The sequence below is a fragment of the Agelaius tricolor genome, unplaced genomic scaffold, assembly GCF_023055355.1.
Source record: "Agelaius tricolor isolate 1412-34295 unplaced genomic scaffold, bAgeTri1.0.p SCAF_4, whole genome shotgun sequence".
In the NCBI taxonomy this organism is placed as follows: domain Eukaryota; kingdom Metazoa; phylum Chordata; class Aves; order Passeriformes; family Icteridae; genus Agelaius; species Agelaius tricolor.
In genome coordinates, this window is record NW_027269264.1 from 48223053 (window position 1) to 48237937 (window position 14885).

The following is a 14885-nucleotide window of genomic DNA, read 5'->3' on the forward strand; positions in this document are numbered from 1 at the left end:
GCTAAGGAGTGCAATCCAGGCATATTGTGGGCCTTGGTGTAACTTATGTTCCAAAAAGCTTTTCCAAGTCATTAAAGGCAATTTTATGACTGCATTGTTAAATTTTATTGCTTCCAAACTGGGTTTAACAAAGGCACATTCAAAGTGGCATCTTATGAGGAGAATGGATGATCATCCTTTCAGCCTGGGCTTGGCTGGGGGAGGTAGAGAGATTGTATTTCTCTGCTGTACTGTCTTCATTATGTGTGCAAGGTACTTCACAGCAATAAAACTTCTCTGGAGCATTTTCATGCTGTAGTTCAGTTCTGGTTTTTAGCTAGATAAATATAGTTGACTCTTGCCCCTGCATTTAACACAGTGTCTCATGTGTCACTTTAATTTATTTTAAAGCATCCTCTGTCCTGACACGTCCTGTTATTCAGCAGGAGACTGGCCCTTTATAAAGGCATTGAAGATCCCAGTTAAGCCTGCTGGGATATTGCCCATCTGCAAGGCTTTCAAGTTAACAAATTACCCACAGGTGTATGTTTTCAGGCTCAAACTTTTGGGTCACCTCTTAGAGAACCTGGTTTGGTTTTTCTGCTTCTCCTACCTGTGGTCTAAGGGCTAGGATTCATTAATATCATAGATGTTGTTATTATTAATACTCATGTTAACATTAGTAATGTTAGTATTGGTAATAATTAATTATTCTTGTTATTTTTCACTTTATTCTTAAGATATTGTTGTAGCTACTGACCTCTTTGTTCCTTTTTCTGAAAAAGTAATATTTTAAAAATTTCAGGGATCAAGTGAAAAAAAAAACCACATTTTTTTCACTTAATACTCTGACAAACAACACTGGCCTAAAATCTGCAGGTTGCTGCCACAGCCCTTGGGTTTGCCGATATATTTAGCAGTTCTCCTTCTCAGAAACAAGCAGCAATTTGTGCATGCTCTTCACAGTTTGCTATGAAATTTTAATCATCTTTGCTACTTGGGTGTTTGGGTAGTGCGAGAATGTTACTTGTGTGCATAACACACCCAGTCAGAAATAGCTGACCTGGTGCCTGGTGACTACAACACATGGCTTAAAAATTGCCTCCGAATTGTGCATTTTGCTGTCTTACAAGCTTGAAAACTTCCAAGGGTTTTTCATAATCCTGTAGTCCTGGTTCTTCCCCTCTCTGACAGCATCCTGGCAACTGCCTTACTTATCTTGCTTTCTTGTTTTTCTCTTTCCTTTTTTGCTCTGCTGATACTGTCACACTTGTGTTTCCTTGTGCCCAGTCCTGCCAGTAGGACTCATGGGAGCTAGTTTCTGGTTTGCATTTCATATTGCTCTGAAGTTTGTAAACTGCTTTTTGGGTAAATCTTTACAGCAATTAAAAATAACCAAAACCAATAAAGGTGTCCTGAACATTGCTTATTACCTTGCTTATACTGAAAATTATTCTCCACAGTGGGTAAATTTATTATTTACAATCTGTGCCACAGCTGCCCAGTAAGAAATACTTGATTGGCAGCTGATAATTTGAAGTTGGTGGTTTTTTCCTGTGTATCAAATCCTGCAAACCCCTCTGGAGAGGGAAGCACTGCTGTGTGATGCAAGTCTGGTCCCTTCTGCAACAGCAGCTGCACCACCTGATGTTCAAGGTCCCCCTTGAACCACATCTTGGTCCTCTGCAGCCCTGCATGGCTCATCCTTGAGTTTTGGCAAAGGGGTTTGAGGCCACTGGTTGCTCCGGGAAGGACCAGGGCATTGACAGCAGTGCCTCTGCGTGGCTCAGAAAAGCTGCAAACACCCCTGCAAGGAAACTTCTACGTGCTGACCCTGCTCTGTGCTGCTTCCTCCTTTCTACCTCCTTCGCTTGGACCACAGCTAACATAGCAAAGCTCAGCAGAAACACCAGTATAGCTTGGGCTATACATGTGTGTGGTGATGGGCAGCAAGGTGCTAAAGAGCTCCCTCCCATACCCTCCCAGCCCTCTCCTGGTGTTCCAAATCCAAATTGAAGGACTTTCTGCACGTTTTCTCTCAGCGAGAAGGTTGCCGCGTATGGAAGATGCACATCCTGAAGGGGACGGACGGGCTGGGAATCCAGATAACAGGAGGCAGAGGGTCAAAGCGATCCCCTCACAGCATCATCGTCACCCACGTGGAGGAAGGCGGCTCTGCACACAGGTGAGGTGACAGTGGTGTCTTCATGGTGATGGATGTGATGGGGTAACCACAGCCATCACTATTATCTGGGTTCATGAGAGGAGTTTGGGGTTTTGCCCTTCCATGGTGTGAGGGTGAGAATATGGCATTGTCAGACTAAAAATTTATTTTTGTGTTTGATCACTGAAGCTTCTTCTAGAAGGTTTTGTCCAAACTGTAGACAGATCAAACACTTCCTTGGTGGTGGAGGGAAAACCTAGGAGCCTGATGGCTTGTTTGGCTTTTCCCCCAAGTCCATTTTTGGAAGATGTGCCTTTCCCATGGGATCAGTTGTGCAACCCCAGGGTGCTTGCTGACTGCCCTGGTGTTCCTGATGGGATGGAGATGGGGCTTGCTACTGTTCCCTTACCTAATCCAGTGGGGCAAGAGAGGACTTGTGGAGTCTCAGCCCTGCAAAGAGGGTGAAATTCCCCTGGTTATAACAATGATTTCAGGTGGGCACCTTTCTTGAGCCCCTTTTCCTAGAAAGTAATACTGCACTGACCGGTGCAAGCTCAGCACAGTGAGATCATACGTTGTCCGTGCCTCCGCATCCCACCACGTTCCAGCGGAGCTGGGCACTGTGGTAGGACCACCTGCAGCTCCGTGTTCCCACTGTGTTTCTGCAGGGATGGCAGGCTGATGGCCGGCGATGAGCTCCTCATGATCAACGGGCAGTCGCTGGTGGGGCTCTCCCACCAGGACGCCGTGGCCCTCCTCCGCTCGGCCGCTGGCCTGGTGCAGCTGGTGGTCTCTAGCAAGGTACAGACATCTGGGTGGTCTCACTAACGTACATCCACGAGTGTTTAAGCAAGTGCTGTGTGAAAGGGGCATATTTTCCATAGGGAATCACGTGTGCACTTTTGCTGCTCTAAATTTAATGCACAGCGAGGGGAAATATATCAGTAGCTGCCATAAATCTGTGGCAAATCAGCACAGTATAGACCAAATTAATGATTTGCTTGTACTGTCACTGTCACTCATTGTGCAGATGAGTATTTATTCATGCACACGTTACCTAAGTTTTGGCCAAAACCATTTTCTTAAAATTACATGCTGAAAAAAGCAGGCTGTTCCGAGCCTCTTCTGCTTCCTGCCTGCACAGCCTGTGTACCTCTCATCTCTGTCCTGTGTGCCTGAGATTTCTTGAAAATTATCTCTTTGTTTGAGTTCCTTATTTTGTCCTTGTTAATAGCATGGAATGGAGCTCTTACAGATAAAGGAACATGAAAATTCAGGGAAATGAGAGTGGAAATCATTTATCAGTTGGACTCTTCGTTCTGCCTTGATCACAGAAGAGGTTGAGGGGATATTACATAATATTTTGCTTCTTTGTTTAAGAAAATCCTGCTCACCTCCATTTGCTCTTCTCCATGGAGCATATCCTGCTGCCCCTGGACCTGGGTTGCTGCAGGTGTTTGGTGCATGGCCAACCAACTCCCAAAAGCACCCAGGTATCTCAAATTAGGACCTGACTGCAATGTGGGGGTCACCAGGGCCTTTGAGGTGGTGACAGGAGCATCTTGGCCCAAACAGAGCACTCATATACCTGCATTTCCAGGGTGTCAGCAAGCCACTGTGTCAGAATTTTAAATCTTTTTCTTAGCTTCACCTTCAGATTTCCCCAGCCACCCCAAAGCAGGTTTCTGTGACTTTAATGTCTGGATGCTCTTAAGGCTTCCCTGGATGCTGCATGCACATGTTTTTCAAGAAGAGTCTCTATTCCACCATATCCAAAGTGAAGAGCCTGTGACTTCTCTAACATTTCTGTTAGACATTGAAGTTCATTGCAGACCTTCTTCAGAGTCACAGTCTGGCATTAACCCCACAAGTGTTTATTCTGGAAACACCACACTTTATCCTGAAGTAGGTACATTTTGTGTTTCCTTTAGACAGCTGGATTCTGCCAAAGCACACTGCAGTAGACTGCATTATTTCTCCTTAAAATTAAGTGCTTGTTCCTATGGTGACCTCATCAAAATAATCATCATGCATAAACTTAGGGCATAAAACTTCACTTTCCTGATCAGGCTGTGAATCTGCTTGTCCTGGGCTCTGTGCACTTGGACAGTTTTCATGTCCCTGCAAGGGGGACTTGGAAAGGCAAGCAGTAGGGAATACAGCCTGTCCAGTATTTCTGGCAGCCCCAGAAAAGGTGTAGATAGGTGAAGTGTTCCCTAGTAGCTCCCTCTGGGCATTCATTATTTGTTAGTACAGGAATGTAGCTTTGTCTTTTGGTCTGGTGATCAGTAACACAGAATTTGTTCTGAAAGCAGTGAGTCTGTCTGGCCACTGCTTTTGGCAGAGGCACATGTTTGCCTGCCAGAAAACATGGCAAAGACTGGAAGCAGATGCTTGAGCATCGGGAATGAGTTGGTAGAGGATTGGTGGGTCAGTTTTCATTGTATTGTCCTAAGTAGCATTGTCAGTGTATTATTCTTATGTCTCTAGGTAGATAAACATGTAAAGGGAACATCCTTAGGGAGGGAACAGGAGCACAGGGTGTGATTTGGGTTTCAATGGAATGAGTAATGAGGTCTGTCAACTCTCAGTTCACATTTACTAAATCCAAAGTGGGGAGGAACAGGCTGCCGAAGAAGCATTTATTTTAAATTCTTTTTTTATGAAATCTAAATATTTTAAGCATGTATTGGCCTATGTTTATTATATATACACTTTAAAACCAAGCCTGCTTTTTATAACCAGACCATTAAAAGTTTGAGTATGTGGAAGTGTGTAACACAGGGAGGATTACCAGGGAGCTCACACTGGGCAGGTGAGATGGTGCAGTTTTACTGTGGCACTGGTGTTTTCCTGCACGTGATGTAATATATTGTGTTGTCTCTCGGGTAGGAATCTTCTGAAGGGGATCTTCTGAAGTATCCATCTACCAGTTTGCCAGACTTGCTTAGCACTTGCTCAGTCCAAGACTCTGTCTCTTGCACTGACAATAAGGAAAATGAAGAGCCGGAAGAAGAAGATGTGAAAGCAGTGAATGTGTCTCCTGAAAAACTGGTTGCTGTAAGTGTGGTTTTGGTGTGACATTTTTACTCTCTCTCTCAAAGCCCATTTGCATCTGTCACATTCTTCTACAGCCTGACAAGGAGCACATCCTTGGGACCGGACAATCCCATCCCACCCAGCCCTTCTCTGCACGGGATGTGGGGGAGAAGCTGGAAAGGGGATGGCATTTACCACAGCCCCTGCCTGAGCAGAAACACCAGGCAGGGTGTTTCTGAGCTGCAGCAAGACAGCAGCACAGGGAACAGGAGCTCTCGGGGCCTCCAGCCTATGTTGCAATCATGGCTTTGTTTTTCTCTTCGATTGTTTTCCACCCACTTCTACTGCTTTTGTTGGATCTGATGCAAAGTCTATTGCCATGCTTACGCAGTTACATGCTCTTCTTTCCCCTCCTTTTGTAACAAAACTTCTTTTACAGTTTATGATCCAAGTCTTGAAGTTTGTATGTGCTCTGTCAAAGCCAACAGACATTTTGGAGGAGGGATAGGAATTTCTGGCGGTGAACCATAGTTGAAGTTCTGAATAAATGGTGTGGTTGATAATCTCACTTGCATTCCCTTCAGGGCTGCATTAAGAAGAGATTAAGTGGGTTATTGTTATTTATTTGTAATGCAGCAGCTCTATGAAACTTCATAGGTCTTCTGGGCCTTTTTTGTATGGTGCAGACAAAAAATAAAATTATGTTTCTAAATCTAAAGAGCTTGTGGACTGGTTTCCCAACAAGGGAAGGCAGGTGGATTCACTTGAAGGTTTTATCTACTTCTTATTTTCCCTTCTTGTCTTCCCCTCACACTCTTTTCTGTTAAAATAAATCAGTTAAACCTTTTGATATGATATTGGTTTGGTGATTTGTTTTGATTTTATATTTTTACACTTACACCTGAGCAAAAAGGCTGTTCCCCAGAATGAGTCTCATGATGCTGGTGTTTACTTCCTACATGCCTGTCATCTCTGACTTACTTTGAGTTAATGTTTATAACACTCTCACACATCTTAATACTCTGACAAATTTTGTTATTTCTTCACTGTCTTCTCTTCTATGTGCGAGGGTGCCTTTTTTGGGGATGAAGGGAAAAACAAATAAATGTGGGACGCTTAGCATGCTGATGTTGGTGTAGTGTTTGTGTGTGAACTTGAGTGGGCATCTAAGCATTCTTTCGACTATCAAAATACTTTGAATTCTTCTATATACCATGCTTTCTATTCTGGTAATTTCTAAAAAGGCTATGGCTTGGCAGCACTTAAATATAAAAATCAATTTTGACAAAATTTAATTATGTGTGGCTTCAGGATTGAGCTCCCTGGCATTCCACTGACTCTTTCAGCACATACTGGGAGTTATCTGTCACTTGGTTTGCTCATGTCTATTCCAGCAAGGCTCTGCCTGGTTGCCAGTGATGGCTTTTTCATCAAGTGTTTCCTTTCCGGATTAATGTAGTGCTCAGGGAAGCTCAAGATGGTTGAGGTGCTTGTGACCATGAGGACACAGCTGCATGAGCCTCCCAGAGCCCTTCTGCTTGGACTTGAGTTTAGAGCCTGCCCTGATGTCCATCGTGTGCCACTGCAGCTGGCAGTGGTGGTGGCCACTAACTCAGAGCCAGCTGGATTTGCCTGCCTGTCAGGCGCTCTCACCCCTGATGGCAATAGCTCTTGGCTTTCAGAATACATCACTGGAAGGTTGAGGGGAAATCACAGAAATATGGGTACAATAAATACTTTAGAAGAGTAGTAGCAGGGGTTTTTTTCTTTTCATTGTCTTTTCTGCGTCTAGTAATTTCTTTTGTGGAAAGGATGTAATTTAAAGAAATGTAATAAGTTATTAGTGACTTTCAGGACCTCTTCTGTTTTTGCTTGATCTGCAGATGAAATCATTGCTTTTCTGATCCAAAGCACAGAATATGTTTGTGTTCCCCTTGCAATTGCTGTGTCAGCCTCAGAGTGCAGACAGGCCTCTCTGCAGCTTGGGGTGGGCAGAGTCTGTACTGTGTAAACTTCTCATTTTTACCTTTATCCTCATCCATCCCACTCAGGTCTGGGCAGCCTGAGCTGGGCTGGGCTGTGCAAATAGTGCATACCATAGAGGAAGGTAAATGTATGGAAAAGATAAAATTCATGTGGCTTTTTTCCTACTGGCAAGACTGGGGGGGATTTTTCATAGCAAAGCTTAGAAGACGATTTCAAGGCCAGTATGAAATCAAAGCATCGCAAGATTTTATTTTTAAATTTATATGAATGTATAGTCCAATTTATTATTGCACAATTGCTCTGGAAATCACTGCTCTGTGCTGCTCTCACGCTTTTGATGATATTCATGTGTCTTCTCTTTCTCTCACATATATTCCATTATATCTGTACTGTAGATAAGGGATGACAGTGTGGCTGAGGATTAAAGCAGGAATTAAGCTGGGCTATTTTTAATCAGTGCACATGTAATTGTATTAGACTTTCAGGATGGGTGGTACTCAAGGTCTGCACCAGGTAAGTGAGACTGTGATCTCAGTCTAAGAGTCAGTCTTAGATTTGAAGCTGACTCTCAACTCAGCCCTGTCCAGGAGTTAACCTTTCTCACCTCTGACTAGTGGTTAATGGATTTTCTTATTCACTCTGTAGGGCTCTGGAGGGACTTAAAGGGGTGCTGTCAGGTGCTTATGTCATAATGAGTAATTCAGAGTGTTTTATTGTCAGCTGAGGCTTCACTGTCCCTTTTCTGACCTAGAACAATGTCTATCTAATTCTTAAAAAAGTCTAGAAGATACTAAAAACTTGCAGGAGCTTCTAGGTTTGTCAGAGGTATTATGTCATTAACTTCTCTGTGAATGTAATTCACTGCTGAGTGTTCAGAGCCATAATTAATAGACCTGATGGACTTGTGTTTTAGCACCTGATTACCTAAAGGCTGAACCAGGCAGAAAAAGCAGTCACTTGGAATGAAGGTTTGTATTCAAATATTCATCCTTTTAGCTACTTAGAACTCAGCTGGACCAGGCTCTTAAGGAAAGTGACATAAGTTGTCACTGTTTCGAAATGGGACACCCCCCAGGATGCCTTCCAACCTGGCTTATTTTAAAAATCTGTGGAAAAAAATAGTTAAAATTATAGTTATCTTTTCTAGATGCTGGTCGTGAAAAAAATTCCCCATGAACATTTGTTTTCAAGTCTTTTAAGTTCTGCTCCAGCATTTTTGGACAGGAAAATAGAGTCTGAGCTAGTCAGCTTCTGCAGAACACAGAAGAAGAGTTTAGTGACACTTGAAAACTGTCATTTAAGAGAAGTATCACTTTAAGTCTTACTTGAAAGTCCACTTGTTAAGTTTCATTAATAAAAATCACATAATACAATTTAAATGGAGTCCTGCTTTTACAGTCTTATGTAAAGCCCTGTTTAACATGAAACATGCCTTTAAGTTTTAACTTCATTAAGACTTGTGCTGCCAGGCAGAAAAAGGATTACATTAATGTCCTTAAAGTGCAATTCTTTCAGGAGTAGTTTGTCCAAAATGTTCCTTAAATTCAGATATGAAGCACTGGCCAGAGAGCTGTGTTATCCTGAACAGTCCCGAGACATTTTGGGGCTTTTTAACTCTTCCACCCCAATCCATATTTTGCCATGTGCAGTTGACACTGCTATTCTAAAATGCCACTATTTATGTCCAAGTGCAAAATAGGATAATATGATAGTATTTTCGTTGCATGATTTATTTTTAATTTTAGTTCACTTTTACTAATGTTTCTGTTGCTTGAAATTGAACCTGACATTGCATTGCTGGCTGGTGGATGAACCTGGGAAGTGAACTCTAAAGAGAAGGCTCATCTGCCAAGCATTTACAAAGTGTCCAATGAATTTGGGGATTTTTGGTCCCTAGACAGAAGCATGTGCCATTTGTAGTTCCTTCAAAAGTTACTTGCCTTTGTGTGGTTCAATATCTGATGGTCTGAATATTTTTTAAATGTTCAGCTTCAGTGACCAGCTTTATATTAATGGCTTGAAATTTCTAGAGGTTTGTAAAACACAGCAAGAGGGTGTCTGCCTCAGAAGGTTTGGATCCGTAGTTGCTGGAGGCAGGGATGGAAGACTGAGGACTGCTCCTCTGTACTTAAATCTTGTGTTCTTCCCAGATTCTTAAATCTGCTATTCCTGATGCTGGAGGCAGGACCCTGAGCTGAGTCTGTTCCATGCAGAATAGAACTGTAAAAAGAGAAAAGGAGCTCACCCTCATCTCTTCCTTTTGAGGGGGTGCTGGGAAAGGAATTTGCCTCCCTGAGCCCAGGCTTACCATGCAGGCAACCCCTGGGGACACCACCTCTGGCAGTACCCCCAGCTGCCTGACCCTCTGCTGTGGGGTATCAAGGCCTTTCTACTCATATTTAATCATTTTGAGATGACCTCAAGTGTGGGATGTGTGCCTTCACGTCAGTGCCAGGCATGTTGCACGTGGAGACGTCCATGACCCTGCAAGGTCTTCACCCTCCTACCAGCAACAGAAACAGGATGGCTGCTGCTAGAGGTTCCCTCTGTGATCCAGGTTACCTGATCCCTGCCAAAGCCCACTTGTGGTTTTCATGCAAGACATGTAGCTGAAAGGGGACAAATAAACCTGTTTGGTGAGTGTGAAGAATTGCGTTTGTTTAACTCTGCTCCCTCTCAGTTCATATTTTTTTTTTCTGTGCTGTAGGACTGACTAGTTGTTTTCTGCCATGAGCCTTTCTGTCTTACCAGGGAATCCACACATAATTACCTGTAGCCATGCAAGCATAATGAAGAACAGGATAACAATGCCATAACTTTAAAAAACAGTCTTGGGGTCAAAAGTTCTTCTGGAAACACTGAGAGAGAATTTCAGAGAAAGCATTAGCATTGAGAAGGAACAGGAAGCATAACTCAACAATTAAATGTGTTCAGGGCGTGGAGAGGGGCCCTTGTTACTTGGAGTACTGGAGTGTTTGTTCCCATTAGGGCACTGCAGTCTCAACACAGACTGCAGAAACACAGCTCACTCCTCAAACCGCGCTGCATGGCTGAGAGAAAAGCAAGAAAAATATTTTCCTGGCAGAAATTTGCTTAGCAATGAGAGGCTTTACTTAGGGGTGAGGGGAAGGGGAAGAAATTGAAGAGCCTGGTGTGGGGTTTTTTTATGTACTGGGAAGGGTTCAACAACTCTTTTCCTCTTTGTGGTGATGACTGGCAATGTTTGCAGATCCTGCCCTGTGCCCCATCTCTCTTGGAAGGGGCAGGCAAGGGCAGGGTCCAGCTGTACCTTGGCATGGCTCACAGCTGCTGCTCAGCTGTAAATGCTGAATTTGTTGAAAGTCTGGCTGTACTGTACCTTTCTGAGGTACAGTATGTGTCCAGCATATCGATGGGCTCTGTTCCCATGCAGTGCCCTTCCTTCATGCTGTGGCTGATGAGACACACTGGGTCCTACAGTGACACCAGAAGCAAGTTTTCAGAGTAAATGTAATTAGGAATTTGGGCAAGAGAAAATGACAAAATGTTTGGAGACCAAATCTTGTTCACGCAGTGTTAGGGCTTCTAGTGTTTCTAGAAGCCCTATCACATTAAAATAAGCAATTGCAGTTGGACTTGCTGTAGAGGGGGTTGCTCAGCAGTGGGCTGGCTGTGGTGGTGTGACACTGGTCAGGGCTGGGGGAAGCTGTCACTTGAGCTGGGGGAGCAGGAAGAGTGCTGAAAGGCCTCCAGGGGTGCAGCATCACTGGATTACTGTTTTTCACACATTGTAAAATTCACCTGTCAAGGAGACATGAACATGAGTGCATTCTTCATGTCAGGAGGGAGCTCCTCAGAGCACTCCTATCGTTCCCATTGCCTGGCTCCCAACCTTTCTGGGCCTTTTCCTACTGCTTCCATCTTAAAGGCAAAGACCAGAAAAAACTCTTTCACCCAGGGTCCAGTACTTGAAGGGTTCTCTGTAGATGTGATGCTGTCTCCAAATCATGAATACCTCCTGTTGCTTGGGCTGGTGGAACATAACCTTTCTTACTTGACCATAAATAACAGTGTGGACAATGCCCAGAGTTACAATTTTTGCTCTTCCCATGTGATATATTTGAAAGCCGAGTCAGCAGAGTAATAGAAACACAAGTTTATCTACGGTACAGGTTCTGCATGGTCTTTGTTTTTGTGAATGAGGGCTTTTCCCATAAAGCATCAAATACAGTACAGCCTGTCTCTCGTTTGGCTGTTTGGATAACTGCCCGGTTTTGAAGGAGATGAACTGCCTTTAACAAGCTAAAAATAACACCCTCATGGCACTGGAACAAGAGAAATGCTGTCACAGCCATGCAGTTCACATACATTAGCAGAAGGATGATACACACTCGAGAATTTTTGAGTTAGTGTGAATGTCTCAGAACCACATCTGCAAATTTTTGACTGTGTGCACTGTCCAGTCTTGGTTGGAATCACGTAAAAATAATTTGAGATGTGCTGTGCAGCATCCATAATGTATGAGATTTCAGATCCTTGAAGATGCAGGTAAGAAAGACACGTCATCCAGGTATGAAAGACAATTCTTACATATTCCATATCTTTTTGTATACTTAGAATGGTATAAAATGCCAGTTTGCAGCTGAAACCCAAAGCTCCCACCAGTGGTGTCATGGGAACACTCTCTGCAGCTGTTGGTTGACATCAGTATATTAAGGTCTTGTTTCGTTCTCAGGAGAGCTATTTATTTTGAGGAGTGATTATTGCATATTTTGTCCTTCACTGGGAATTAAAAGATTGTCATTAAAAAAAAAAAAAAGAAAAGGAAAGAAAAAAAGATAAGCTATTTATTGTTTGTTATGATGTAAAGGCTCCAGATTTGTGGTAAGCCATGAACTGAGCATGTATTAAACAAAATAATGGAGTAGCTGAACCAGCTTTCACACTGCTTGAGTTCCATGTTTGTCATACACTCATGGAATCCCTTAGGTCTCTGCTGTTTACTGAGACTGGTCTTCTGGGATCTCTCTGCAGCACATAGAGACATCTCGTGGGCAGTGACTAAACTGCATGGAAAGCATGTGTCCTGCTTTCTTTTTATGTTTTGGGGGGGGAAAAGGATAAAGCATAAAAAAGAGAACAGCAGGGATCTGTTTGTGTGCATTTGATTTCCTTTAGCTCAAAAGCTGTTTCTAATGGAAAATCATAATATACTGCAGAAGAAGAGTAATCTTGTCCAAAAAGGATTGGGAACTGTTTTGCTGGGAGCATCTTACTGTTTCCAAGGCATGTGTTGTCTGCGATATGTGTTTCTTGGAAAACGTAGCTGCGTTAGCCGTTTCCTGCTTTTCTTCATATTTAAAAGGATATTTTTTAGAATTTTTTTCTCTTTGAAACATTATGAATAATTTTAGTGACTCTTTGGATATCTGAAAATGGAGTGTGCTTTGCTTAGCTGCAGCTCTGACCAGTGAGTCATTGGAGCCAGCACAGCTGGGACCCTGCTTCATCAAGAAAGAACCTGCCAGCATCCTCTGAACAGTGGCCAACACATGGTGGCTCCTGGTGTCAAACACATTCAAGAGGGTTTTGGAGAGTCTTGTAAAAAATAAATATAACATTACTGAAGATGAGAGTAGCTCAGCTCTGCCACAGTGCATTTCCAGTCTGTTTATAGAGTGGGCATAGGCAGATATTGCTGCTGTCTTTGTGCTGGTTAATGACAGGTTTTGTTTCTTGTGCGGGTTTGTGTATGACTCTGAATCTACTCTTGTATATCTTCTGTCTCTACTCTTGTGTATCTACTCTGTAGATTTTGAGAAAAGACACAAAAATAACTGCTGGGAATTTGTGCCTACTGAAGTGAATAGCAATTCCCTGTCTAGCAACTACTGCATTGTACTGAAGGCTTAGGGTTGCTTTTGAGTGCAGGCATTTAGTAAAGTGGCAGACTAGACACCACTTTAAAAGCTTTTGTTTTGTTTATTTGGCATTTCCACCTATTCAGAGAGCTGGGCAGCTCCAGTTCTTGACTGTTTATCAGATTTCCTGATCTCTTGCTGCACATGAACCAAGAGTTTTCCAACACTTTCTTTAAAATTAAGTTAAGGAGGGCTTGGGTTCTCGTTCCCTTTGGCTGGGCAGGAGGAAGTATGAGTTGCTCCTGGTGTTACCAGCATGTGTATTTCCCAGGTGAGCTTTTGGGGAAGGTTGTGGAAGCTTTGTTTCACCAGTGCTGCCAAACACAGCCCAAATCTGAGCCCTCCCGAGGCCTCTCTGGTAAAAGTACAGAACTATTGTCTGCCTTGTCAGCTTTGCACCAGGGGAGCAACCAGGGCACTGTTTTTTATAGAGGTGCCAGTTCAAGACCCTGAATTAGTGCTGACCTGAAGGTGATGTTCCCTCTCTTTTCCTCCATCCCTGTCTCCAAGTGGTTCTCTGCTTCTGTGTCATGAAAGAGAGGAGCAGCAATGCAAGCACCCTTTGGAAGAGGGGAGCTTCTTTCTTTGGAAGAGGGGAGCAAGCTAGTCCTCTAGCTTGCACCAAAAATTGCTACATCTGGATTTAGTTTGGACTTCTTGTGAGTCCCGTGGCTCAGTTTAGGGAGCTCCCTGGGCTTTGGGATATACTGTGTTTTGGAAAAATGTCCCTGGGTTCTGCAGCCCCTGATGCAGTGTGTCCCTGCTCATCAGCCTCCTTCTAGGATGTGTGCAGATTTGTACATGCTCTCAAACAAAGCAGTAAGGCATGGGAAACTCAGTGCTGTCCAAGATTAGAAAATCCATGTCCTCTGCATCACTTGCAATGTTAATTCTCGTAAATTATAGTGCTGCAGTTTGTAATTTGTCTGTGAGATGGATTCAATTAAAGTGAAAAAGAGCTAATTTAAAAGTGAAGGTATTTTATTTTCTGTGCAAGGCGAAGGGGCATGTGGAGTTCCCTGCCTAGCAGATACATTTAAGGCTTAAAGCATGCTGTGCCCCATAAAGCAATAAGTAATTGCACAAATAACTGAAACAGCTAGAATTATACCAGATTGTGGAAAAAAAATCTTGAAAATTTTTTGAAAGGTTAAAGGCTTTAAGGCATCAGCTTGTCTCGAGGGACTAGGAAGAAAGTCTTTGTGCAGGGAACAGGTGAAGGTTTGCATTGGGTGTTTGGGGCATTGCTCTCAAGAGTCTGTGCTGGCTCCTTGTGGAGGCCTCTTGGCTTCCTCCTGAAGGCTGCCTCACAGACAGTGGTGTTGAGGCAATTAATGATTGAATGTTTGGGGTTGTGCTGCTTGAGGAAAAGTTGTCATGGCCAAAGACCAGGACAGAGTGAATGGGACCAGAGAAGATGTGGAATTTTCCCATTGAGCTTGCACAGGTGCACAGCCGTTCCTCTTTCACGTGGCTGTTCTGAAGAAGGGCACTAGTCTTGTTGGTGGACTCGCTTCGCCAGTGCAGGTAGGACAGAATTTGTCATGCTGCAGACTTCTCAGCCTGGTTCTCACTGCTTCATTCCCAAGCCACCAGGGTAAACTGGTCTGCATGCTGCTAGCTAGCGCTCCTCATCAGAGCCAGCCAGGCTGTGCCGTGGGGAATTGGGTGGGGAAAGGCAGCAGCTGAGGAGCTCTGCAAGGGCAGCAGAAAAGCAGTTTGCTTATTAAATTGTATCAACCTCTGTGTGCCGCCTTGTTTTTGTAGATCGGCAAGGGATTGCCAAGCTGTTTGCGGTTAAACAGTGCAGACTGTCA

The 14885-nt window shown here is 43.6% G+C and overlaps 1 protein-coding gene across 6 annotated transcripts in view; it reads left to right on the top strand.

Annotated features, from left to right (window-relative positions):
• The window catches only part of PDZD2 (PDZ domain containing 2), a 202173-nt gene that overhangs the window by 145806 nt on the left and 41482 nt on the right, over window positions 1-14885 (top strand). For 5 of the 6 annotated variants that reach the window (XM_071425591.1, XM_071425595.1, XM_071425593.1 and 2 more), the window contains 3 exons: window positions 2022-2164; window positions 2812-2944; window positions 5036-5203. The exons of the other annotated variant lie outside the window; for it this stretch is intronic. In XM_071425591.1, coding sequence (XP_071281692.1) covers window positions 2022-2164; window positions 2812-2944; window positions 5036-5203 — 444 coding nt within the window. The remainder of the gene's footprint in view (window positions 1-2021; window positions 2165-2811; window positions 2945-5035; window positions 5204-14885) is intronic. 6 annotated transcript variants of the gene reach the window in all.